Raw genomic sequence first — 24,590 nt, forward strand, 5'->3', positions numbered from 1 at the left:
CAATGTTTCAGCATTTTTTTGCACAACTTGTTGTCTTACAAGGAGCTTAATGGTAAAATTCACAACAGGTGTTTGATCCATGAATCGGTAAATACTTTTCAGGGTTCAATTAGAATTGGTATTTAAACAGCCCTTCACATCATGCTGGTTTTTGACATAACGAGACCAAGACGACACCTAATTTATCAACAGTACCGTGTCATTTGCGAGGCTTCAAGCAGAATGTTTTCAGATGGAAGTGGGCACTGAGCTTAGAGATTCAGTGTCATGAGCAGGTTGCAACAGAGATACAGAGACTGGAAGAGGCACTGAAAGGCGGAGAAGTGGACGTCCTTTGGTAATATCCCAGACTGATGACCGCGCTTCATTGTGAACAATGCCCTTTGGAATGGGATGATGAATGGCACACAACTCCAGGCGGCACATTTAAGGGAGGTGAGATGCACCCAAGTGTCGCATCAGACCAGTAGAAACCATTCACATCAGCGTGGAACGTATGCTAGACAACCTGCAAGGGTAACTGATCACAATACCAGGCTCAGGCATGGGCCAGGGAGCATCTATGTTGGACAAAGGATCAGTGGGCCTCAGTGCTGTTCACTAATGAAAGTCTATTCATGCAGAAATTATGGCCGTCAACAATGTTGGAGATATCAAGGAGAGGGCTATGCATCAGCCACTGTTGTCACATATTAGCCTTTGGTGGTAGTGTTACAGCGGGGGGGCAGGCGTGTCTAGTCAATACAGAACTGACCTTCACTTTGTGAACGGCACAGTGACAAGCCCCAACTACTTGAATAACATCATTAATCCAGTCATTGTGCCTCTGCATGAACAACACAGGCCTAACTTCATTGTCATAAACGACAATGATCAAGGTCGCATCGTTAGGGAACTGCTGCTGGAGACTGTGGTACCTCAAATAGAGTGGCCTGCACGTTCTCCAGACCTGAATCCCATAGGAAGCCAGAAAGGATCAGTGAAGTCATCATGTAGAAGCTCATAACTCTGCACCGCAGAAACCTCAATGACCTAAGTGCCGCCCTTCAAGAAGAGTGGGATGTCCTGCCTCAGCAGATAACTCGACTTTTGAACAGCATGAGACGTTGTCGTCAAGAGGTCATTGATGCTCAAGGACAAAAGACAAGTTATGGAGCCATTTCCATTTTGTTTTGTTTTTTCTTTTGTGGGGGGTAGGGGCACAGTCACCATTGTTGGCTTTTGTTTCAATAAATTGTTTAAGATGATGAAATCACAAAAATCACAATTGCCAGCTTCTACTTTTCATCCCTACTCTCATGATAAAATGTCACTCTAGAGTTGAACTTCTTACATTATCCATACATTTTGCCAGAAAGCCAAAATATCCCTAACTTTTTGTGAGTAATGTACTAAGCAAATAGATGTCTTACGCAATTTTCACATGTTTTTTCAGGTGACCAAAAAATACCTGAAAAAGCGCTCAGAAAATGCTCAAAAGAATGAACATATTAATTTCTACGCAAAAAATGAAACAAAACAACTTGCTGCTCATATATTCAGGCTTTATATCTTCAGGTTTTTAAAGACACCAAGTGGTTAAAAGAAGTGACCTGACAATTATTCAGGTATAATCCACTCTGAAGACACTCCATACTTTACTATGCACATGAATGGGAAAACTCAAAAAAATGCCTGGAAGACTACTGGACATCTTTTATAGCAATTTCACTTCAAACAATAGCAGTTTCTTCATTGTTGAAAACCAATAATGCCTGAAAAAAGTTGGAAAAATGATTTGAAAAAAACAAAACAAAAAAAACCCACATTCTGATGGTCAAAAAAGATGCTTCACATATACTTATGTGCATGTGAAAAAAGGAGAGAAAAAAGGAGAGTTTCCTGAAGCATTTCCTGCCTGAAAGAAAATGTCATGTGCAAATACCCGTAAAGGAGTTGTATGTGTGTTTGTGGTTTTTTCTCATGCCTTATGTCCCCATGATGAGGCTACTTGTTATTTCTTGGAGACCCTGATTTACCAATACACCATCCTTGGCGCACAGGAAGAAAATGGATGAAGAGTAGTGGCAGCACAACAACAGTAAAATGATGTTAAAGCAACAAATCGATTCAAGCAATAACTATAAAGAGAAGCTATAAATCGAAGGTAAAAAAGAAAAAAAAACATGGAAAACTCCCAGGGGCCAAAGCATAAAGACTGGAGTGGACTTCTATTTCTGGTGTAATATATGGTGAATCTGCCAAGCAGCATGTATCACGCCCTTCATGCTAAGTCACACTCATTTATGTGAAAAGCGGAGGGGGCTGTCGTAAAATGCAAAAAGTTGCAACATTTTTGCCAAACCACTTGTTACTCAAAAATGTATGATGTTCATATTTCAGAACATTGGCACACACTGTAATTATGTGTGATGAATTCTCCCTAGACTTGTTCTTTTGAGCGGCGTACGGTTTTCTGCACCAAGCTAGGATTGCAAGGGTATGTGCATACGTTGCAGATTGGCCTGCGGAATTTTCCATACAGAATCTGCATATCTTGGCAGAAAACGCAGGTGAGGATTTGATGCGTTTTTGATGCATTTTTTTTCATGCAGATTTGTATGTGCTTTTGAAAGCTAAATATAGATGTCTTATTGAACAACAAAAAAAATGAATTGTGATGTCATTTCTGGTCCAAACTCCTCTTTAACATTTGTCCAATCCACACTCCATTGCACACACAGATAGACACACAGATCGATAGATAGATATAGGATAGATAAATATGGTATCTATCCCATATCGATCTATCTATCTATCTATCTATCTATCTATCCCATATCTATCTATCTATCCCATATCTATCTATCTATCCCATATCTATCTATCTATCTATCCCATATCTATCTATCTATCCCATATCCATCTATCTATCTATCCCATATCCATCTATCTATCTATCCCATATCTATCTATCCCATATCTATCTATCCCATATCTATCTATCCCATATCTATCTATTCCATATCTATCTATCTATCTATCTATCTATCTATCTATCCCATATCTATCTATCTATCTATCCCATATCTATCTATCTATCTATCCCATATCTATCTATCCCATATCTATCTATCTATCCCATATCTATCCCATATCTATCTATCCCATATCCATCTATCTATCTATCTATCCCATATCCATCTATCTATCCCATATCCATCTATCTATCCCATATCCATCTATCTATCCCATATCCATCTATCTATCCCATATCCATCTATCTATCCCATATCCATCTATCTATCCCATATCCATCTATCTATCCCATATCCATCTATCTATCCCATATCCATCTATCTATCCCATATCCATCTATCTATCCCATATCCATCTATCTATCCCATATCCATCTATCTATCCCATATCCATCTATCTATCCCATATCCATCTATCTATCCCATATCCATCTATCTATCCCATATCCATCTATCTATCCCATATCCATCTATCTATCCCATATCCATCTATCTATCCCATATCCATCTATCTATCCCATATCCATCTATCTATCCCATATCCATCTATCTATCCCATATCCATCTATCTCATATCTATCTATCTATCTATCCCATATCTATCTATCCCATATCTATCTATCCCATATCTATCTATCCCATATCTATCTATCCCATATCTATCTATCCCATATCTATCTATCCCATATCTATCTATCCCATATCTATCTATCCCATATCTATCCATCCATCTATCCCATATCCATCTATCTATCCCATATCCATCTATCTATCCTATATCCATCTATCTATCCCATATCCATCTATCTATCCCATATCCATCTATCTATCCCATATCCATCTATCTATCCCATATCCATCTATCTATCCCATATCCATCTATCTATCCCATATCCATCTATCTATCCCATATCCATCTATCTATCCCATATCCATCTATCTATCCCATATCCATCTATCAAATTCAAATTCAAATGAGCTTTATTGGCAGGACTAAGTACATGTTAGCATTGCCAAAGCATATGGTAAAAATACGGGGGTGGGGGAGGGGGGGCATATATAGGTCCAGGGAATATCAAATTCCTTTTAGAGGATAGGGGATGTTTCCAGGGTGGGGTATAGGAGTCCATGACATATCGGGCTCTTTAGTCGGGGGATAGGGATATGTCCAGTGTTGGGGTACGGGAGTCCATGACATATCAGGCTCCTCTTAGTCTGTGGCAGGCACTGACATATTCCGCTGCTACGGCCACTGCACTTTCCTCTTCCCCCAGTATTATCAGCAGTTTCTCTTCCTCCTCCTTGGAGGTGAAATCTGGGAGGAGATCAGACAGCCTCTTGAAGTGAGTGTCCCTCACTGCGGAGTATTTGGGGCACCTCAGCAGGAAGTGGGCCTCATCCTCCACGGCCTCCTGGGGGCACTGCTGGCAGAGTCTGTTCTCTCGAGGCTTGTAGTTCTGTCGGTGCCGCCCGGATTCGATGAGTAGGCTGTGGGCGCTCAGTCTGTACCGGCTCAGGATCTGTCGATCTTTGGGGTTTTCTAGTTTCTCTAGATATGGGGCCAGTTTGTACTCCCTCTGTAGATTCCGGTATATTGTCAGTTTCTGGGATTTGTTTATGTCGTTCCTCCAGATGCTGAGATATTCCTCTTTGACTTTGTGTACCATTTTCTGGATTTCACCTTTTGTCAGGCCATGGGGGTTGATGGCTTGGTCAGACTGGCTTTGGGTACTTTTCCTTGGGAGGCTTCCTGAGGCTTCCTGGTGTAGTAAGGCTTTGTGATGGTAGGAGCTGGGACTGCTACTTTGTAGATGAGCCTTGAATGACAGCGCCCTCTTCTTTATTGCGATGTGTAGTGGGAATCTGCCCAGCTCTGCTCGGCAGGCGCTATTTGATGTGCTCCGATGGACTTGGAGAAGATGCTTGCAGAACTCTAGGTGGAATATTTCTGTCGGCCCAGCGTCCCACTTTGACCAGTTTGGGTATGAGACTGGGCCCCAGACCTCACTACCGTATAGAAGAATTGGGGCAATGATGGAGTCAAAAATTTTTAGCCATACGGTTACTGGTGCCTTGAGGTGGTACAGACGCCTTCTGATGGCATAAAAGGCTTTGGATGCCTTGTCTTTTAGTGACTCTATGGCTAGCTTGAAGCTCCCTGACTGGCTGAGTTCTAGGCCCAGGTAGGTGTACCTGTTGGTTTCAGTAAGTGGACGGTTGTCTATCATAAAGGTAGGATTGCCAGTGGGTTTCTGCTTTCTTTTCTGGAACACCATGATATTAGTTTTTTTCTCGTTGATTGGCAGTGCCCATGTGCTGCTGAAGGTCTCTAGGATTTTCAGATGATCTTGGAGGCCTTTCTCAGTTGGTGATAACAGCACGAGGTCATCTGCATACAGCAGAAATTTCACCTGGGTGTCATGGAGGGTGAGTCCTGGTGCTGAGGAGGACTCTAGGGCCACTGCCAGCTCGTTGATGTAGATGTTAAAGAGCGTTGGACTGAGGCTGCAGCCCTGTCTCACTCCTCGACTTTGTTGGAAATAGGCTGTCCTCCTTCCGTTGACCTTCACACTGCAACTGTTCTCTGTGTAGGAGCTTCGGATGACATCATATGTTTTGCCTCCTATTCCGCTCCCCAGCAATTTTAGGAATAGTCCTGGGTGCCACACTGAGTCGAAGGCCTTCTTGAAGTCCACAAAACAAGCGTATATCTTCCCGTTCTTTGTATTGTGGACGTGGCTCTTGATGAGGCTGTGCAGAGTGTAGATGTGGTCAGAGGTGCGGTGGTTTGGCATGAACCCTGCTTGGCTCTTGCTGAGGACGTTGTGCTCGGTGAGGAAGGTGAGGATCCTCTTGTTCAGGATGCAGTTGAAGAGTTTACCCAGGTTGCTGCTGACACATATCCCTCGGTAGTTTGCTGGGTCGTACTTGTCCCCATTTTTGTGTATAGGGGTTATGAGGCCTTGGTTCCAGTTTTTGGGGAAGCAGCCGGCCTGCAGTACAATATTAAATAGTTTTGTTATCGCAGCCTGGATGTCTGGAGGGCTGTATTTCAGCATTTCTGGGAGGATCCCATCTGGACCACTGGCTTTTTTACCTTTTATCTGTGTGATCCTTTCTGTTATTTCTGTCAGTGTGATTGGTGTATCCAGAGGATTTTGGAAATCTTTGAACTTTTCCTCCATATCTTTCAGTTTTTTCACAAGCTCTTTTTGTGCCAGGTTCAGGTCTTCACTTGGGATGTCATTGTAGAGGTCCTTGAAGTACTGGAGCCAGATGTTGCCGCTCTGGATGTGGAGGCTGTTGCTTTTCTGGTTGGATCCAAGGTGATTCCACAGTTCCCAAAATTTGTTGTCTTCAAGGGCATCTTGGAGTTGGAGGAGTTTGGTAGAGATGTCGTTTTGCTTTTTCTTTCTGAGGATGGCTTTGTAATTTCGTTGTACGGTGTGGTAGGCTTCTCTCAGAGTGGGGTTATTGGGGTCTCTGTGTTTTTTATTTGAGGCCATTCTTAGGGCCTTCCGTATGGTCTTGCATTCTTTGTCAAACCAGTTGTTGGGATTTTGTTTACTCGGTCTCTTGTTGATGATTCTTTTCAGGTCAGACATTTCTGCCATGGCATATAGAATGTCGTTAAGGTCTCTTACCGCTAGGTGTACTCCTTCTGGGTTGAGTTCATACACGTTATTATGGAAACATTGGAGCTTCTCCTTGATCTCTGGTCTGTTGATGGCATCTTTGTATTTTGGGGCCGACATCTTGGACCATTTGAAGGATGGTGGCAGGCTAAAGAGGCCGGTCTTTTGCGGGGTTTGTGAGGGTGATTTCTTTGTGGATTTGATGTATAGGAGCAGTTGGTTATGGTCTGACAGATGTGTTTGTGGGGTGACTATAAGGGCGCCAATATTTGTAGGGTCCATATCTGTGATGGCATAGTCTATCACACTGCTGCCCACATGGGAGTTTAGGGTATGTCTTCCCAGTGAGTCTCCCTTGGTGCGGCCATTGAGGATACGAAGTCCAAGGCTTCGGCATAGGTTCAACAGCGTTCTGCCACTTTTATTAACTGTGCAATCATAGCTGTTCCTGTCGGTGTGCACTGGGTTGTCACAGTCGGTATCTGCTCCAAGTATATAGATGTTTCCATCAGTGGTCAGGTAGTCTCTTTCTCTTCCCGTTCTTGCGTTGAGGTCTCCGTAGATGAGAACGTTCCCAAGAGTCTGGAAATGGGCAGCTTCAGTCTTTAGGGTCTCAAAGCTGTCTGGGTTGAAGTATGGAGACTCTGGAGGAGCTACGTACACTGCACAGAGGTAGATGTCGGCCACGGATGTGAGGATGGAGCGGCTTATTCTTATCCAGATATGGCTGTCTCCTCTCTTCACTGCTCTGATATGTTCATGGAGCTCTTCTTTGTACCATACTAATATTCCTCCTGAGCTCCGGCCCTGTTTGATGTTTTTGTTTTTCAGGGCGGAGACAGAGAATTCCCTGTATCCGATGGGGACATAGGATTCATTATTGGCCTTAGTCCATGTTTCAAGGAGGATCTGTATATCAATGTCTTTCAGTCTTTGGTTAAAGTCTGGGTCATTTGTCTTGTATCCAAAGGCTGAGGTGTTCAGGCCCTGGATGTTCCAGCTACTAATGATTAGAGTTGACATTGTGTAGCTGTATACCTTGTAATGGGCTGTCCTGCATAGGACATCTTGGGTTGCTGACTGGTGAACTTGTTGTAGGCAATTGGTCCAGTCGCGTGAGTTTCTTGCATATGGAGCTGATCATGGTCTTTATTTCTGCCAGCTCACTGCTCTGTTTCACTCTGTGTGGGGAGGGTGGTGTCTTCCATGGTTTGTGTCTCTCATAGACTGGTTTTCCATACAGGTTGCAGTTTTCAGTTCGTTGAGCATATTCCATATTAGGTCTGTTAGTTGGTGCTCTTCCTATAGGTTTTTGGTTTGTATGGGTTCTTGGTCCAGGGACTCTGTTGAGTACAATGTCTTTAAGTTCTTTGGCAAGAAGGCTGACTCCTTGGTTGTTAAGATGTTTGTCATCATACAGGTGGTGGAGGTTTATGATGGGATGTTGTGCCAGGGTGATGTCTAGCATCGTATTGATCTTGGCTATTAGTTCTCTGTTGACGTCTTGGGTGATGTATTGGAAGGAATCTTTTCTTGGCAGCAGAGATGACAGGATGATCTTGCTGCTGGGGAACTTCTGTTGTGTGGTCTCTGCCAGCTGACACAATTGTCCTGCTACCTGCTGGTGTTGGTCCTGGAGATTGTTGGTGCCTGTATGTATGACGATGTGGTTTGGGTTGGTGAAATATGGATTGTCAATTACGGCCTTTGCTTGTTCTATAGTTGAGCAGCGGATTTTGGAGACCTTTTTTCCTGGGAAGAGTCGCCTTGTATTGAGGTATTTTCCGTTGGAGTCTATAATCAGGACTATATCCGGACATGTTGGTTGGCTGCTCCTATGGGAGATTCTGTTTACGTTCTTCTTGTTGCTCTGTCCTGTTGTTGTGGTCTGCTTTTGTTCTAGACTTGGGGTTTGTTTGGTGCTTGGGTCTGGCCCATCCTGTGGTTCTTGGTTATTTTCTCTTTTGCCCTCAATATATAGGCAGTTATTTAAGTTAGTGGTGGTTTGGCTGTTAGCTCTCATTGTGTCTTCACCTGTCTCCTTCCTTGGGTCCCCCTCCTGTGTTAGGGGTGGTGTCTGGCTCTTTAGGTTTTCTATTTCTCCTTTTAATTTAGCATTTTCTTGCCGTAGTTCATATAGTTCATGTTTGATTTCCTGCACCGCTGAGTCCAGTACACACCTCAGTTTGGTTATCTCTGCATCTGTTGGGTCATTTGTCTGTCTTTGGATCTGTTCCTTAAGCAGTGTGAAGTCCCTCTCCAGCTGGGACAGGCATTCTCTGAGGGTGTCCAATGAGGGGAGTGCATTATTAGGGCTTTGGGCTGCAGGGGGGTCCCTGGTGGTCTTTCTAAGTGCTGGCTTTACTATTTTATATTTTTGAGCCTTGAGTTTGATATGAGGGAAGATTTCCTCAAATGCCTCGAGGTTGTCCTCATTGCCCTGTATGACTATTATGCCAGAGTGGTATAGATTGATGGTGAGTGAGATATCCTTGTTTTGTGGGTCTTTTACTCTGATTTGTCGGCCCCTGTTGATGCCATTTTTTAGAATGTTTTTATAGTATTTGCACAAGGCTGTGTGCCATGCCTCAGGCTGCTCACTATAGAAGAGATAATTTGTTTTTCTATTCTCTTTCTTAGGAAAGTCTGCAAAGAGAGTTTCTGGTTCCTCTTTGATGATGGAATGTTTTATGGCCTTTTTTTCTCTCAAGCTCCTGTGATCTCTGGGATATGTTATCTCCTTGACGCCTGAGACCCTGCCATCTGCTGGAGCTGAGGCACTGACCTCTATAGGGGGCTTAGCTATAGTGCTGGGATTTTCATTATCCAAAATATTATTTCTTTCCATGTTGCTTATTTTATATTGTGCTTGTTTTCTGGGGAGATTCTATAGGTTTTGATTCTATAGAGTTCAATGCTAAAGGGTTTGAGATGCAGAGAGATGGCCTTACCTCTTGGTGTTTAGCTCTGGGGTCTTCCAGCTTTCATATGCTCTGCTGCTTGAATCCTGTGCAGGGGGTAGATCTTCCTTATCATCGAAATTCCTCTTTTATCCTGGTTTATATTTTTCTTTCTTGGGTGTATTTTAGTCCTGCTCGCTTTTGCCTTCCATGGAGCACGTATTTTCCAAGTTTCGTCTTACAGGTTGCCCATTACAAGGTATAAATTGCTTAAATTTCAGGAGCTCATGTCAAATGCAGCTTACTCCTGGGAATCCTATCTCTATCTCTCTACCAATTGTCACGATTCCCCCTGACCGCTGTCACCAATGGGTCAGGATTCACACCGTGACCGTCACCCCTACGTCACGGATTGAGGTGACTTTAGGCCAACAGACGGCTATCACATGTGCAGGGGGGCTTATCTTAGTTATCCCTCCACTGCTAACAATGTGATGAAAAAAACCACTCACAAGGCTATTGACCTCTTAGTTTACAGCAGGGGCTTATTCTAGGTATCCCACTGCTTTTCTATATACCACGAACTGCAGGGATTTATGTATATCCCGCTTACAGTTCCACTTAACACTTGCAGCTCTCTGGCGCCCCCTTACTCTCAGGTCAGATTAGGTACTGCACCCTGGGTAATTAGTCGCCAGAAAGGCTGCCTGCTATGTACTGGCTATTGGGCACGCTGCAGCGACGCGATAACTACTCCCACACAGGCAGGAACAATAATTATCAAACCCGCAGTTGCTTCAGCATAATCCAACCGTCAGCATACTTTCGCTGCCACCAGCTTCGATTAAACGGGTCCGAAGCTAACCCAACACAACAGTAACAGTAGCGTATTTTCCCTTCAAGAGACTTAGGGTACGGTTTAGAGCAGGAAAACGAACTAATATATAATAGTATATCCCATTCAAAATAACTAGGCAGTGCGTTATTAAAAATAGTTTATAAAGATGTTATACATGAGACAATTGCAAATATGTACAAGGGTAATTATAACATAAAGGGAATAAATGAGAAAAGATAACACTCACATATTAAAAGCATTGCAGGCATCCAGGCTAGTGCAGTTTCCATACATCCCAGTCCATGGGATGTACCAGCTCTTCCAGGACAATAGGACAAAGCAGTCCAGAGGGAGAAATCAGCAAAAAGTGACTCCTCAGAGCCTGCCAGACACTTAAAACATTAAGGCTGTGACATCACAGAAAGGCTGGCTTATCCAGACCCTCCTCTCTCTACATTCTGAGGAAACTTTAAACTATTTCCTCTGATTTCTATAACTTCACTACAAAACATGTCAGCGTCCTAAAAAGCTCATCATTCATCTCAGATTAACGTGAGCATTCTAATGAGATCAAATATGTCCTATCTGTGATACATATTTACAGAGAAAACCCTACTTCTTTACCAGATGGAGTTAGAAACTCGTGTTTCAAGGGATGGGTACCTACACCGAGTGGGACTACAAATATATATTTTCGTATTTCTAGCTTAAATCGTTTGCCTAATATCTAACAAAAACTAAACAAAGAATCTTTCATGAATTTTTGGAGCCATTTTTCCTGTTCTAGCTGGACAAGAGCTTACACAGGAAATGCCAGTCGTAAATTCCGTTCGGCCATAAAACTTCTAACCCCCACACTCTCTGAGAAGGAAAGCCAGGAATTTGCAGCTACAACTGTTACTCCAAGAAGGGGGGCTTAGCCCACACAGGCTAGAGAACTACTTATGATATTTCATACCATATCGTGACACCTCCCCCTTTTGGTGTGCGCTAGGGAGGCAGGACCTGATGGTTCTCCTCCATGCGCACCTCAGCAGGTTCACCCTGGTGGGCCAACCCATCACCATTGCCATGCTCTGGCTCCATGGTGCCTTCGCCTACCCGGTGCCCCAGGTAGATCTATCTATCCCATATCCATCTATCTATCCCATATCCATCTATCTATCCCATATCCATCTATCTATCCCATATCCATCTATCTATCCCATATCCATCTATCTATCCCATATCCATCTATCTATCCCATATCCATCCATCTATCCCATATCCATCCATCTATCTATCTATCTATCCCATATCTATCTATCTATCTATCCCATATCTATCTATCTATCTATCCCATATCTATCTATCTATCCCATATCTATCTATCTATCCCATATCTATCTATCTATCCCATATCTATCTATCTATCTATCTATCCCATATCTATCTATCTATCTATCTATCCCATATCTATCTATCTATCTATCTATCTATCCCATATCTATCCATCTATCCCATATCTATCCATCTATCCCATATCTATCTATCTATCTATCCCATATCTATCTATCTATCTATCTCATATCTATCTATCTATCCCATATCTATCTATCCCATATCTATCTATCCCATATCTATCTATCCCATATCTATCCCATATCTATCTATCTATCTATCCCATATCTATCTATCTATCTATCTATCTATCTATCCCATATCTATCTATCTATCCCATATCTATCTATCTATCCCATATCTATCTATCTATCCCATATCTATCTATCTATCCCATATCTATCTATCTATCTATCTATCCCATATCTATCTATCTATCTATCTATCCCATATCTATCTATCTATCTATCTATCTATCCCATATCAAATTCAAATTCAAATGAGCTTTATTGGCAGGACTAAGTACATGTTAGCATTGCCAAAGCATATGGTAAAAATACGGGAGTGGGGGAGGGGGGGCATATAGAGGTCCAGGGAATATCAAATTCCTTTTAGAGGATAGGGGATGTTTCCAGGGTGGGGTATAGGAGTCCATGACATATCGGGCTCTTTAGTCGGGGGATAGGGATATGTCCAGTGTTGGGGTACGGGGGTCCATGACATATCAGGCTCCTCTTAGTCTGTGGCAGGCACTGACATATTCCGCTGCTACGGCCACTGCACTTTCCTCTTCCCCCAGTATTATCAGCAGTTTCTCTTCCTCCTCCTTGGAGGTGAAATCTGGGAGGAGATCAGACAGCCTCTTGAAGTGAGTGTCCCTCACTGCGGAGTATTTGGGGCACCTCAGCAGGAAGTGGGCCTCATCCTCCACGGCCTCCTGGGGGCACTGCTGGCAGAGTCTGTTCTCTCGAGGCTTGTAGTTCTGTCGGTGCCGCCCGGATTCGATGAGTAGGCTGTGGGCGCTCAGTCTGTACCGGCTCAGGATCTGTCGATCTTTGGGGTTTTCAAGTTTCTCTAGATATGGGGCCAGTTTGTACTCCCTCTGTAGATTCCGGTATATTGTCAGTTTCTGGGATTTGTTTATGTCGTTCCTCCAGATGCTGAGATATTCCTCTTTGACTTTGTGTACCATTTTCTGGATTTCACCTTTTGTCAGGCCATGGAGGTTGATGGCTTGGTCAGACTGGCTTTGGGTACTTTTCCTTGGGAGGCTTCCTGAGGCTTCCTGGTGTAGTAAGGCTTTGTGATGGTAGGAGCTGGGACTGCTACTTTGTAGATGAGCCTTGAATGACAGCGCCTTCTTCTTTATTGCGATGTGTAGTGGGAATCTGCCCAGCTCTGCTCGGCAGGCGCTATTTGATGTGCTCCGATGGACTTGGAGAAGATGCTTGCAGAACTCTAGGTGGAATATTTCTGTCGGCCCAGCGTCCCACTTTGACCAGTTTGGGTATGAGACTGGGCCCCAGACCTCACTACCGTATAGAAGAATTGGGGCAATGATGGAGTCAAAAATTTTTAGCCATACGGTTACTGGTGCCTTGAGGTGGTACAGACGCCTTCTGATGGCATAGAAGGCTTTGGATGCCTTGTCTTTTAGTGGCTCTATGGCTTGCTTGAAGCTCCCTGACTGGCTGAGTTCTAGGCCCAGGTAGGTGTACCTGTTGGTTTCAGTAAGTGGACGGTTGTCTATCATAAAGGTAAGATTGCCAGTGGGTTTCTGCTTTCTTTTCTGGAACACCATGATATTAGTTTTTTTCTCGTTGATTGGCAGTGCCCATGTGCTGCTGAAGGTCTCTAGGATTTTCAGATGATCTTGGAGGCCTTTCTCAGTTGGTGATAACAGCACGAGGTCATCTGCATACAGCAGAAATTTCACCTGGGTGTCATGGAGGGTGAGTCCTGGTGCTGAGGAGGACTCTAGGGCCACTGCCAGCTCGTTGATGTAGATGTTAAAGAGCGTTGGACTGAGGCTGCAGCCCTGTCTCACTCCTCGACTTTGTTGGAAATAGGCTGTCCTCCTTCCGTTGACCTTCACACTGCAACTGTTCTCTGTGTAGGAGCTTCGGATGACATCATATGTTTTGCCTCCTATTCCGCTCCCCAGCAATTTTAGGAATAGTCCTGGGTGCCACACTGAGTCGAAGGCCTTCTTGAAGTCCACAAAACAAGCGTATATCTTCCCGTTCTTTGTATTGTGGACGTGGCTCTTGATGAGGCTGTGCAGAGTGTAGATGTGGTCAGTGGTGCGGTGGTTTGGCATGAACCCTGCTTGGCTCTTGCTGAGGACGTTGTGCTCGGTGAGGAAGGTGAGGATCCTCTTGTTCAGGATGCAGTTGAAGAGTTTACCCAGGTTGCTGCTGACACATATCCCTCGGTAGTTTGCTGGGTCGTACTTGTCCCCATTTTTGTGTATAGGGGTTATGAGGCCTTGGTTCCAGTTTTTGGGGAAGCAGCCGGCCTGCAGTACAATATTAAATAGTTTTGTTATCGCAGCCTGGATGTCTGGAGGGCTGTATTTCAGCATTTCTGGGAGGATCCCATCTGGACCACTGGCTTTTTTACCTTTTATCTGTGTGATCCTTTCTGTTATTTCTGTCAGTGTGATTGGTGTATCCAGAGGATTTTGGAAATCTTTGAACTTTTCCTCCATATCTTTCAGTTTTTTCACAAGCTCTTTTTGTGCCAGGTTCAGGTCTTCACTTGGGATGTCATTGTAGAGGTCCTTGAAGTACTGGAGCCAGATGTTGCCGCTCTGGATGTGGAGGCTGTTGCTTTTCTGGTTGGATCCAAGGTGATTCCACAGTTCCCAAAATTTGTTGTCTTCAAGGGCATCTTGGAGTTGGAGGAGTTTGGTAGAGATGTCGTTTTGCTTTTTCTTTCTGAGGATGGCTTTGTAATTTCGTTGTACGGTGTGGTAGGCTTCTCTCAGAGTGGGGTTATTGGGGTCTCTGTGTTTTTTATTTGAGGCCATTCTTAGGGCCTTCCTTATGGTCTTGCATTCTTTGTCAAACCAGTTGTTGGGATTTTGTTTACTCGGTCTCTTGTTGATGATTCTTTTCAGGTCAGACATTATCTATCTATCCCATATCTATCTATCTATCTATCTATCTATCTATCTATCTATCTATCTATCCATCCCATATCTATCTATCTATCTATCTATCTATCTATCCCATATCCATCTATCTATCCCATATCCATCTATCTATCCCATATCCATCTATCTATCCCATATCCATCTATCTATCCCATATCCATCTATCTATCCCATATCCATCTATCTATCCCATATCCATCTATCTATCCCATATCCATCTATCTATCCCATATCCATCTATCTATCCCATATCCATCTATCTGTGCCAAAAGCGCAAGACCCTATCACAGATATTTGTGCTGGTGACCTGGCCTCCCACTTTATAGAGAAAATAGACAATATCCGTCAGGAAATCCGATCCCAACAACTAAGTTCAGTGACTCCCATCCCTACCCTCATTGCCCCTGGCTCACTCTCCACATTCGATCCCATCACAGAAGAAGAAGTCTCCAAGCTCCTCTCCTCTTCTCGTCCGACTACATGCACTACCGACCCCATTCCCTCACATCTCCTCCAGTCTCTCTCTCCAGTTGTCACAAGTCACCTAACTATAATCTTTAATCTCTCCCTCTCCTCTGGAATTTTCCCCTCCTCCTTCAAACACTATCATTACTCCATTACTAAAGAAACCCACCCTCGACCCATCCTGCACGAACAACTACAGACCGGTCTCCAATCTCCCCTTCATCTCTAAACTCTTGGAGCGCCTGATATACTCCCGCCTTACCCGTTACCTCTCCACTCACTCCCTCCTAGACCCTTCACAGTCCGGTTTCCGCCCCTACATTCGACAGAAACTGCACTCATCAAAGTGACCAATGACCTTCTGACAGCAAAACGTAATGGTGACCACTCTCTGTTCATTCTTCTCGACCTTTCTGCAGCTTTTGACACTGTTGACCACCTTCTCCTTCTCTCTAGGCTCCAGTCACTAGGCATTAAGGACACTGCTCTCTCCTGGTTCTCCTCCTACCTTTCTGACCGCTCCTTCAGTGTTCTGTTCTCTGGCTCCACTTCATCTCCTCTTCCTCTCGCTGTCGGGGTACCTCAGGGCTCAGTCCTTGGCCCCCTTCTGTTCTCTCTCTACACGGCCCCAATTGGACAGACCATCAGCAGATTTGGCTTTGAGTACCATCTTTATGCCGACGACACACAACTATATACGTCATCCCCTGACCTTACCCCCGCTGTACTACAGAACGCCACTGACTGTCTGTCCGCAGTCTCCAACATCATATCCGCTCTCTATCTGAAACTCAACCTCTCCAAAACTGAACTTCTTCTGCTGCCACCATCTACTAACCTCCCTAAATCTGACATTTCCCTCTCCGTGGGTGGCACCATAATAACACCCCGGCAGCAGGCGCGCTGTCTGGGTGTTATGTTTGACTCCGATCTCTCCTTCACATCCCATATACAATCTCTTGCCCGCTCGTGCCGCTTACACCTAAAGAACATCTCTAGAATCCGCCCTTTTCTCACCATGGAGACAGCTAAAACCCTCACTGTCGCCCTGATCCACTCCCGCCTGGACTACTGTAACGCTCTATTAATTGGCCTCCCCCTCACTCGACTTTCCCCTCTCCAGTCCATCCTTAATGCAGCAGCCGGGGTCGTCCATCTGACTAATCGTTACTCGGACGCGTCCGCTCTTCGCCAGTCGTTACACTGGCTACCCATTCATTACAGGATACAATTCAAAGTACTTGTTCTCACCCACAAAGCTCTCCACAGTGCGGCACCCCCTTACATCTCCTCCCTCATTTCTGTCTATCAGCCTAACAGACCACTGCGCTCTGCAAATGACTTTCGATTAACCTCTGCACTAATCCGTACCTCCCACTCCCGACTCTCCCGACTTTTTTTTTTTAAAGACCACAATATAACCTGCACAAACGCAGTGTATTAAATAGGAGGCAGGTCACTGAAGGATGAATGACCTGTCACACCGTAATAAGATGGGACCAGAGCACCAAATAGAGCCCCCCCCACAGACCCATCCCAAGCACGAGAATCTCATTAACTGAAAAAGACTAAACAACCACAAGACAGATTTCTTCAACCAAGATATCATTTTAATCAGTATAACGGCACCAAGCTGACACTGTCTGTAGTTTACTTATCAAACTCCTGATGACAGGCCTCAAAGTGAACCTCTTTCACACAGCAGTATTTTGTCCAAAATATGGAGGAGTTCGTTGCAAATCTTATTACAGTTCTCGGTTTCTGTTTCAGTCCTGGTTTGGCTTACTTACAAATGACTATGCAAAATATTGATGTAAATCCTGTCATGTGAAAGGGCCCTAACAAAAAGATTCAGTTTCTTCAGAGAAGCTTCAGTATTCAGGTCCACTCACCATATGCCAAGATGGGTGTCATTACTCAGCAACCAGTCCAGGGCAGCCTCAAATCTGTCGGCAGCATGTCCACTCACATTCTAGGGAGGAGACATAAGACCAGGGACAGCCTTGACGATCCAGTGATTACAGTAAGGCGACGCCAGTCTGTATTGCTACTTACCATCACATGCTCTTTTGCTGTGTTGATCGGGATACACTTACTACTCAGACCAGATGGATTTCCACACTCAAAACGGCCTAACAGAAGAATGTAGGAAAACAAGTTCAGCTAAAATGACTGGAAGTTAGCTTCACAAGATTAAAGTCAGGACGCTAGCTTAGATTCTTATACCTAATTGAATATCCCGCCCATATAACTTTAACCCCTTAGTGACAGAGCCAATTTGGTACTTAATGACCAGGCCAATTTTTGCAATTCTGACCACTGTCACTTTATGAGGTTATAACTCTGGAACGCTTCAACGGATCCCGCTGATTCTGAGATTGTTTTTTCGTGACATATTGTACTTCATGTTAGTGGTAACATTTCTTCGATATTACTTGCGATTATTTATGAAAAAAACGGAAATATGGCGAAAATTTTTAAAATTTTGCAATTTTCAAACTTTGTATTTTTATGCCCTTAAATCAGAGAGATATGTCATGAAAAATAGTTAATAAATAACATTTCCCACATGTCTACTTTACATCAGCACAATTTTGGAAACAAAATTTTTTTTCGTTAGGGAGTTATAAGGGTTAAAAGTTGACCAGCAATTTCTCATTTTTACAACACCATTTTTTTTTAGGGACCACATCACATTTGAAGTCATTTTGAGGGGTCTATATGATAGAAAATAATGAAGTGTGACACCATTCTAAAAACTACACCCCTCAAGGTTCTCAAAACCACATTCAAGAAGTTTATTAACCCTTTACGTGCTTCACAGGAACTGAAACAATGTGGAAGGAAAAAATGAACATTTAACTTTTTTTTGCAAACATCTTAATTCAGAACCATTTTTTTTATTTTCACAAGTGTAAAAACAGAAATGTAACCATAAATTTTGTTATGCAATTTCTCCTGAATACGCCAATACCCCATATGTGGGGGTAAACCACTGTTAGGGCGCACCGCAGAACTTAGAAGTGAAGGAGCGCCGTTTGACTTTTTCAATGCAGAATTGGCTGGAATTGAGATCGGACACCATGTCACATTTAGAGAGCCCCTGATGTACCTAAACAGTGGAAACTCCCCACAAGTGACACCATTTTGGAAACTAGACCCCTTAAGGAACTTATCTAGATGTGTGGCGAGCACTTTGAACCCCCATGTGCTTCACAGAAGTTTATAACGTAGAGCCGTGAAAAAAAAAAAAATCGCATTTTTTCTACAAAAATGATCTTTTTGCCCACAAATTTTTATTTTCACAAGGGTAACAGGAGAAATTAGACCACAAAAGTTGTTGTGCAATTTCTCCTGAGTACGCTGATACCCAATATGTGGGGGTAAACAACTGTTAGGGCGCACCGCAGAGCTTGGAAGAGAAGGAGTGCCGTTTTACTTTTTCAATGTAGAATTGGCTGGAATTGAGATTGGACGCCATGTCGCGTTTGGAGAGCCCCTGATGTGCCTAAACAGTGGAAACCCCCCACAAGTGACCCCATTTTGGAAACTAGACCCCCCATGGAACTTATCTAGATGTGTGGTGAGAACCTTGAATGCCCAAGTGCTTCACAGAAGTTTATAATGCAGAGCCGTGAAAATAAAAAATATTTTTTTTTTTCCACAAAAAAGATTTTTTAGCCACCAAATTTTTATTTTCACAAGGGTAACAAGAGAAATTGGACCCCAAAAGTTGTTGTCCAATTTGTCCTGAGTATGCTGGTACCCCATATGTGGGGGTAAACCACTGTTTGGGCGCACGGCAGAGCTAGGAAGGGAAGGAGCGCCTTTTTGGAATGCAGACTTTGATAGAATGGTCTGTGGGCATTATGTTGCGATTGCAGAGCCCCTGATGTACCTAAACTGTAGTAACCCCCCACAAGTGACGCCATTTTGGAAACTAGACCCCTCATGGAACTTATCTAGATGTGTGGTGAGAACTTTGAATGCCCAAGTGCTTCACAGAAGTTTAGAATGCAGAGTCGTGAAAATAAAAAATATTTTTTTTTTTCACAAAAAAGATTTTGTAGCCCCCAAGTTTTTATTTTCACAAGGGTAACAAGAGAAATTGGACCCCAGAAGTTGTTGTCCAATTTATCCCGAGTACGCTGATGCCCTATATGTGGGGGTAACCCACTGTTTGGGCGCACGGCAGAGCTCAGAAGGGAGGGAGCACCATTTGACTTTTTGAGCGCAAAATTGGCTGTCGTGTTTGGAGACCCCCTGATGTACCTAAACAGTGGAAACCCCCCAATTCTAGCTCCAACCCTAACCCCAACACACCCCTAACCCTAATCCCAACCTCATCCATAATCCTAATCACTAACCCTAACCATAATCACAACCCTTACCCCAAAACAACCCTAATGTCAACCCTAACCATAACCCTAATCAAAACCCTAAATCCAACACACCCCTAATCCTAATCTCAACCCTAACCTCAAACCTAACCCTAATCCCAATACACCCCTAATCACAACCCTAACCTTAACCCTAATCCCAAACCTAACCCTAATCCCAAGCGTAACCCTAATGCCAACCCTAACCCTAATACCAACCCTAATCCAAACCCTAACCTTAATCCCAGCTCTAACCCTAACTTTAGCCCCAACCCTAGCCCTAACTTTAGCCCCAACCCTAACCCTAGCCCTAGGGCTACTTTCACACTTGCGTCGTTTGGCATTCCGTCGCAATCCGTCGTTTTGGACAAGAAACGGATCCTGCAAATGTGCCCGCAGGATGCGTTTTTTGCCCATAGACTTGTATTGCCGACGGATCGTGACGGATGGCCACACGTCGCGTCCGTCGTGCACTGGATCAGTTGTGTTTTGGCGGAGCGTCGGCACAAAAAAACGTTCAATGAAACTTTTTTTGTACGTCGCATCCGCCATTTCTGACTGCGCATGCGTGGCCGTAACTCCGCCCCCTCCTCCCCAGGACATAGATTGGGCAGCGGATGTGTTGAAAAACTACAGCTGCTGCCCACGTTGTGCACAATTTTCACAACGTGCGTCGGTATGTCGGGCCGACGCATTGCGACGGCCCCGTACCGACGTAAGTGTGAAAGAAGCCTAACCCTAAATTTAGCCCCAACCCTAACCCTAAATTTAGCCCCAACCCTAGCCTTAACCCTAGCCCTAACCCTAGCCCTAACCCTAGCCCTAACCCTAGCCCTAACCCTAACGCTAACCCTACCCCTAACCCTACCCCTAACACCAATTTTAGCCCCAACTGCTGTTCTCCTGCTGGCCGGCAGATGGAGACAGATGGCGGGTGCACTGGGCATGCGTCCGCCATGTTCTGCTGCCGGCGGCCAGGAGGAGCAGCAAGAGGATCCAGGGACCTAGGTGAGTATGCTAGGGTCCCCGAATCCCCCTATTTCTCTGTCCTCTGATGTGCGATCACATCAGAGGACAGAGAATTACACTTTACTTTTTTTTTTTTTTTGCGGTCGCCGGTAAACAGTTAATTACCGGCGATCGCAAAACAGGGGTCGGTAATACCGACCCCAATCATGCTCTTTGGGGTCTCGGCTACCCCCGGCAGCCGAGACCCCAAAGATTCTCCCGGTGCCGGCCGGCGGGCGCACTGCGCATGCGCCCGCCATTTTGAAGATGGCGGCGCCCACCGGGAGACACGAGGAGCATCGGGGGAGCTAGGTGAGTATTGGGGGGCCACCTGGGACCCCTTTTCTCTGTCCTCCGATGTGCGATCACATCGGAGGACAGAGAAATTAAAAAGAGATCGCTTTTTTTTTTTTTTGCGATCGCCGGTAAACGGTTAATTACCGGCGATCGCAAATGCGGGGTGGGTTAAAACCCCCCCGAATCATGTTCTCTGGGGTCTCGGCTACCCTCGGCAGCCGAGACCCCGGAGAAAATCGGCCTCTGGGGGGCGCTATGGACTTTTTCCACAGCGCCGTTAATTAACGGCGCTGTGGTTTAAGTACCCTTAGCGGCCGCCGTTAAAAGGCGTATCGGCGGTCGCTAAGGGGTTAAAGCATGAACAAGAGCCAATTGCAACACAGAGCAATCCAAAAATATACCAGCCCCAGTTAAAAGGTAAATCAGCAACAAAAAGGCAATGTATTGATATGTTAAAACACTACCCAACAGTCTTTTAAGACCTTCTACCCTGCACAATGAAAGAAAGAACTGAAAAAATAAAAATAGCAAAACTGAAACATGGAAAAAAATGCATTGGGCTACATTCCCACGATGAGCATATTTTTGTTGCGTTGAAAGTGGATGAGATTCATAGAAAACTCCTGCCCATTGTGCATTATTTTACTAAGAGTAAAGTGACCTGCGTTGCGCGTTTCAGAGCCACAACATGTCTATTCAATTGTGGATACGCAGAGGCTTATGTGTACATTTTCCCCATAGACTTGCATTAGGTGTGGAAAACAAAAAAAAAGGACGTAATCCGTACCTAAGTGTATCAAGATGTTATCAAAGCCAAATACCAGCATGTAGTAAAAACAAAGCAACTTTATTTCAAGCCTGACACACCAACAATAAACAAAAAAAAATCAAAAATGTGATAAAAACACATGTAGCAAAAAGCAAATAGGCAATAAAAAAAACACAAGAAACCTAATTGGCCCTTAACTTTTTTTATTTTACCATCAATGGAGTAATATGAGCGCTTGTTGTTTTCTTGAATCTTGAGCTGAATTTTTAATTGGTAAGGCTACGTTCACATTAGCGTTTTGCGTGTTTGCGTCGGGCGACGCAGCGGCGACGCATGCGTCATGCGCCCCTATATTTAACATGGGGGATGCATGGACATGCGTTGTGCTGCGTTGTGCGATGCATGCGTTTTTTTTGCCGCAAGCGTCGGGCGCAGAAAACGCAACAAGTTGCATTTTTCTTGCGTCCAAATTTCGCAAAAAAGGACGCATGCGTCGCAAAACGCAGCGTTTTTGCATGCGTTTTTATTTGCATTGTGCGTTGCGTCGCCGACGCAGCGGCGCACAATGCAAATGTGAACGTAGCCTAACATTTTAGGGTATATAAGATGTTCAATGCTTTTTACTCAATTTTGTTTTGAAAGCGCAGTAGCTGAAAAAAATTTACATTCTGGCGTTATTTTTTCTATACTGTTTAATTTACAGTTAAAATATAATATATTGGATTTTTTTAGTATATAAATTTATAAAATATCAATACAGTACAAAAATCGGCCATTAGGAGGGGTTGTCTTGTGACCATTACACACACAGGATTGTTGGCCTTTTGAACTAAAATCTGAAGATACTTAAAGAAGTTGTCCACTACTATAACTTTTTTTTTTTTTTCCATAAATCTTGCTATTATGTTCCACAAAAAAAAACATCCACTGTGTTTATTTTAGCAATATTACCCTTTAGGCCATGTTCACACTTTGCGGTTTTTACCACGGAACCGCGGCAATTTTGCAGCTGCAGGTCCGCAGCAGTTTCCATAGCGTTTACAGTAACATGTAAACCCTATGGAAACCGCTGTGCACATGCTGCGGGAAAAACCACGCGGGAACGCAGCGGTTTACAACCCGCAGCATGTCACTTCTTTGTGCAGAATCGCAGCGATTCTGCACCCATAGAAATGCATTGATCCGCTTACTTCCCGCATGGGGCTGTGCCCACCATGCGGGAAGTAAGCGGATAATGTGCGGCTGGTACCCGGGGTGGAGGAGAGGAGACTCTCCTCCAGGCCCCGGGAACCATATTTGTGTAAAAAAAAAAAAGAATTAAAATAAAAAATCATGATATACTCACCCTCTGAAGTCTCAGCGCTGCACGCGGCCGTCTGGTCTCAGGTTTGCTATGCGACCAGGACCTGCGGTGACGTCGCGGTCACATGACCGTGACGTCACAAAGGTCCTGGTCGCACAGCATGTTTGGAACCGGACCGCCGCCTGCAGTGCCGAGGAGATCGGGACGTCAGAGGGTGAGTATATCATTATTTTTAATGTTACTATTGATGCTGCATATGCTGCATCAATAGTAGGAGTAAATCCCGCAGCGGAACCCGCAACACAAACCGCGATAAATCTGCAGGGATAACCGCAGCGGGTTTGCCCTGCAGATTTATCAAATCCGCTGCAGGAAAACCCGCGGGAGAACCCGCAGCCCCCTTCCTACGTGTGCACATAGCTTTATCATGCTGTAGCAGCACATCATCAGTGCTGGATCCAGCTCTCATGGGGTTAATCGACAACTTCCTTTCTCCTGAGTTATTGTGCTCTAATACTACAAGTTCAATGATGCTTTGCACTGGCCACTAAGCCCGAACCTAGCACACCCACTCCAAAACACACCCAAACCCCTCCCTGCTCTAGCTTCAAAAAGATTTGTGATGTCATTTCTGTCCAACCTCCTCTTTTACATTTGTCCAACCCACACTCCATTACACATAGATAGATGATAGATAGATGATAGATAGATGATAGATAGATGATAGATAGATGATAGATAGATGATAGATAGATGATAGAAGGATGATAGATAGATGATAGATAGATGATAGATAGATGATAGATAGATGATAGATAGATGATAGATAGATGATAGATAGATAGATGATAGATAGATAGATGATAGATAGATGATAGATAGATATAGACAACCGTCCACTTACTGAAACCAACAGGTACACCTACCTGGGCCTAGAACTCAGCCAGTCAGGGAGCTTCAAGCAAGCCATAGAGTCACTAAAAGACAAGGCATCCAAAGCCTTCTATGCCATCAGAAGGCGTCTGTACCACCTCAAGGCACCAGTAACCGTATGGCTAAAAATTTTTGACTCCATCACTGCCCCAATTCTTCTATACGGTAGTGAGGTCTGGGGCCCAGTCTCATACTTAAACTGGTCAAAGTGGGACGCTGGGCCGACAGAAATATTCCACCTAGAGTTCTGCAAGCATCTTCTCCAAGTCCATCGGAGCACATCAAATAGCGCCTGCCGAGCAGAGCTGGGCAGATTCCCACTACACATCGCAATAAAGAAGAAGGCGCTGTCATTCAAGGCTCATCTACAAAGTAGCAGTCCCAGCTCCTACCATCACAAAGCCTTCCTACACCAGGAAGCCTCAGGAAGCCTCCCAAGGAAAAGTACCCAAAGCCAGTCTGACCAAGCCATCAACCTCCATGGCCTGACAAAAGGTGAAATCCAGAAA

At 44.3% G+C, this 24,590-nt stretch overlaps 1 protein-coding gene across 2 annotated transcripts in view; it reads right to left on the reverse strand.

Annotated features, from left to right (window-relative positions):
* The window catches only part of LEMD2 (LEM domain nuclear envelope protein 2), an 87,639-nt gene that overhangs the window by 11,739 nt on the left and 51,310 nt on the right, over positions 1-24,590 (reverse strand). For both annotated transcript variants that reach the window (XM_069756597.1, XM_069756596.1), the window contains 2 exons: positions 17,448-17,524; positions 17,285-17,364 (listed from right to left, as the gene is read on the reverse strand). In XM_069756597.1, the coding sequence (XP_069612698.1) occupies positions 17,285-17,364; positions 17,448-17,524 (157 nt within the window). The remainder of the gene's footprint in view (positions 1-17,284; positions 17,365-17,447; positions 17,525-24,590) is intronic.

The sequence above is a fragment of the Ranitomeya imitator genome, chromosome 3 (assembly GCF_032444005.1).
Source record: "Ranitomeya imitator isolate aRanImi1 chromosome 3, aRanImi1.pri, whole genome shotgun sequence".
Taxonomy (NCBI): domain Eukaryota; kingdom Metazoa; phylum Chordata; class Amphibia; order Anura; family Dendrobatidae; genus Ranitomeya; species Ranitomeya imitator.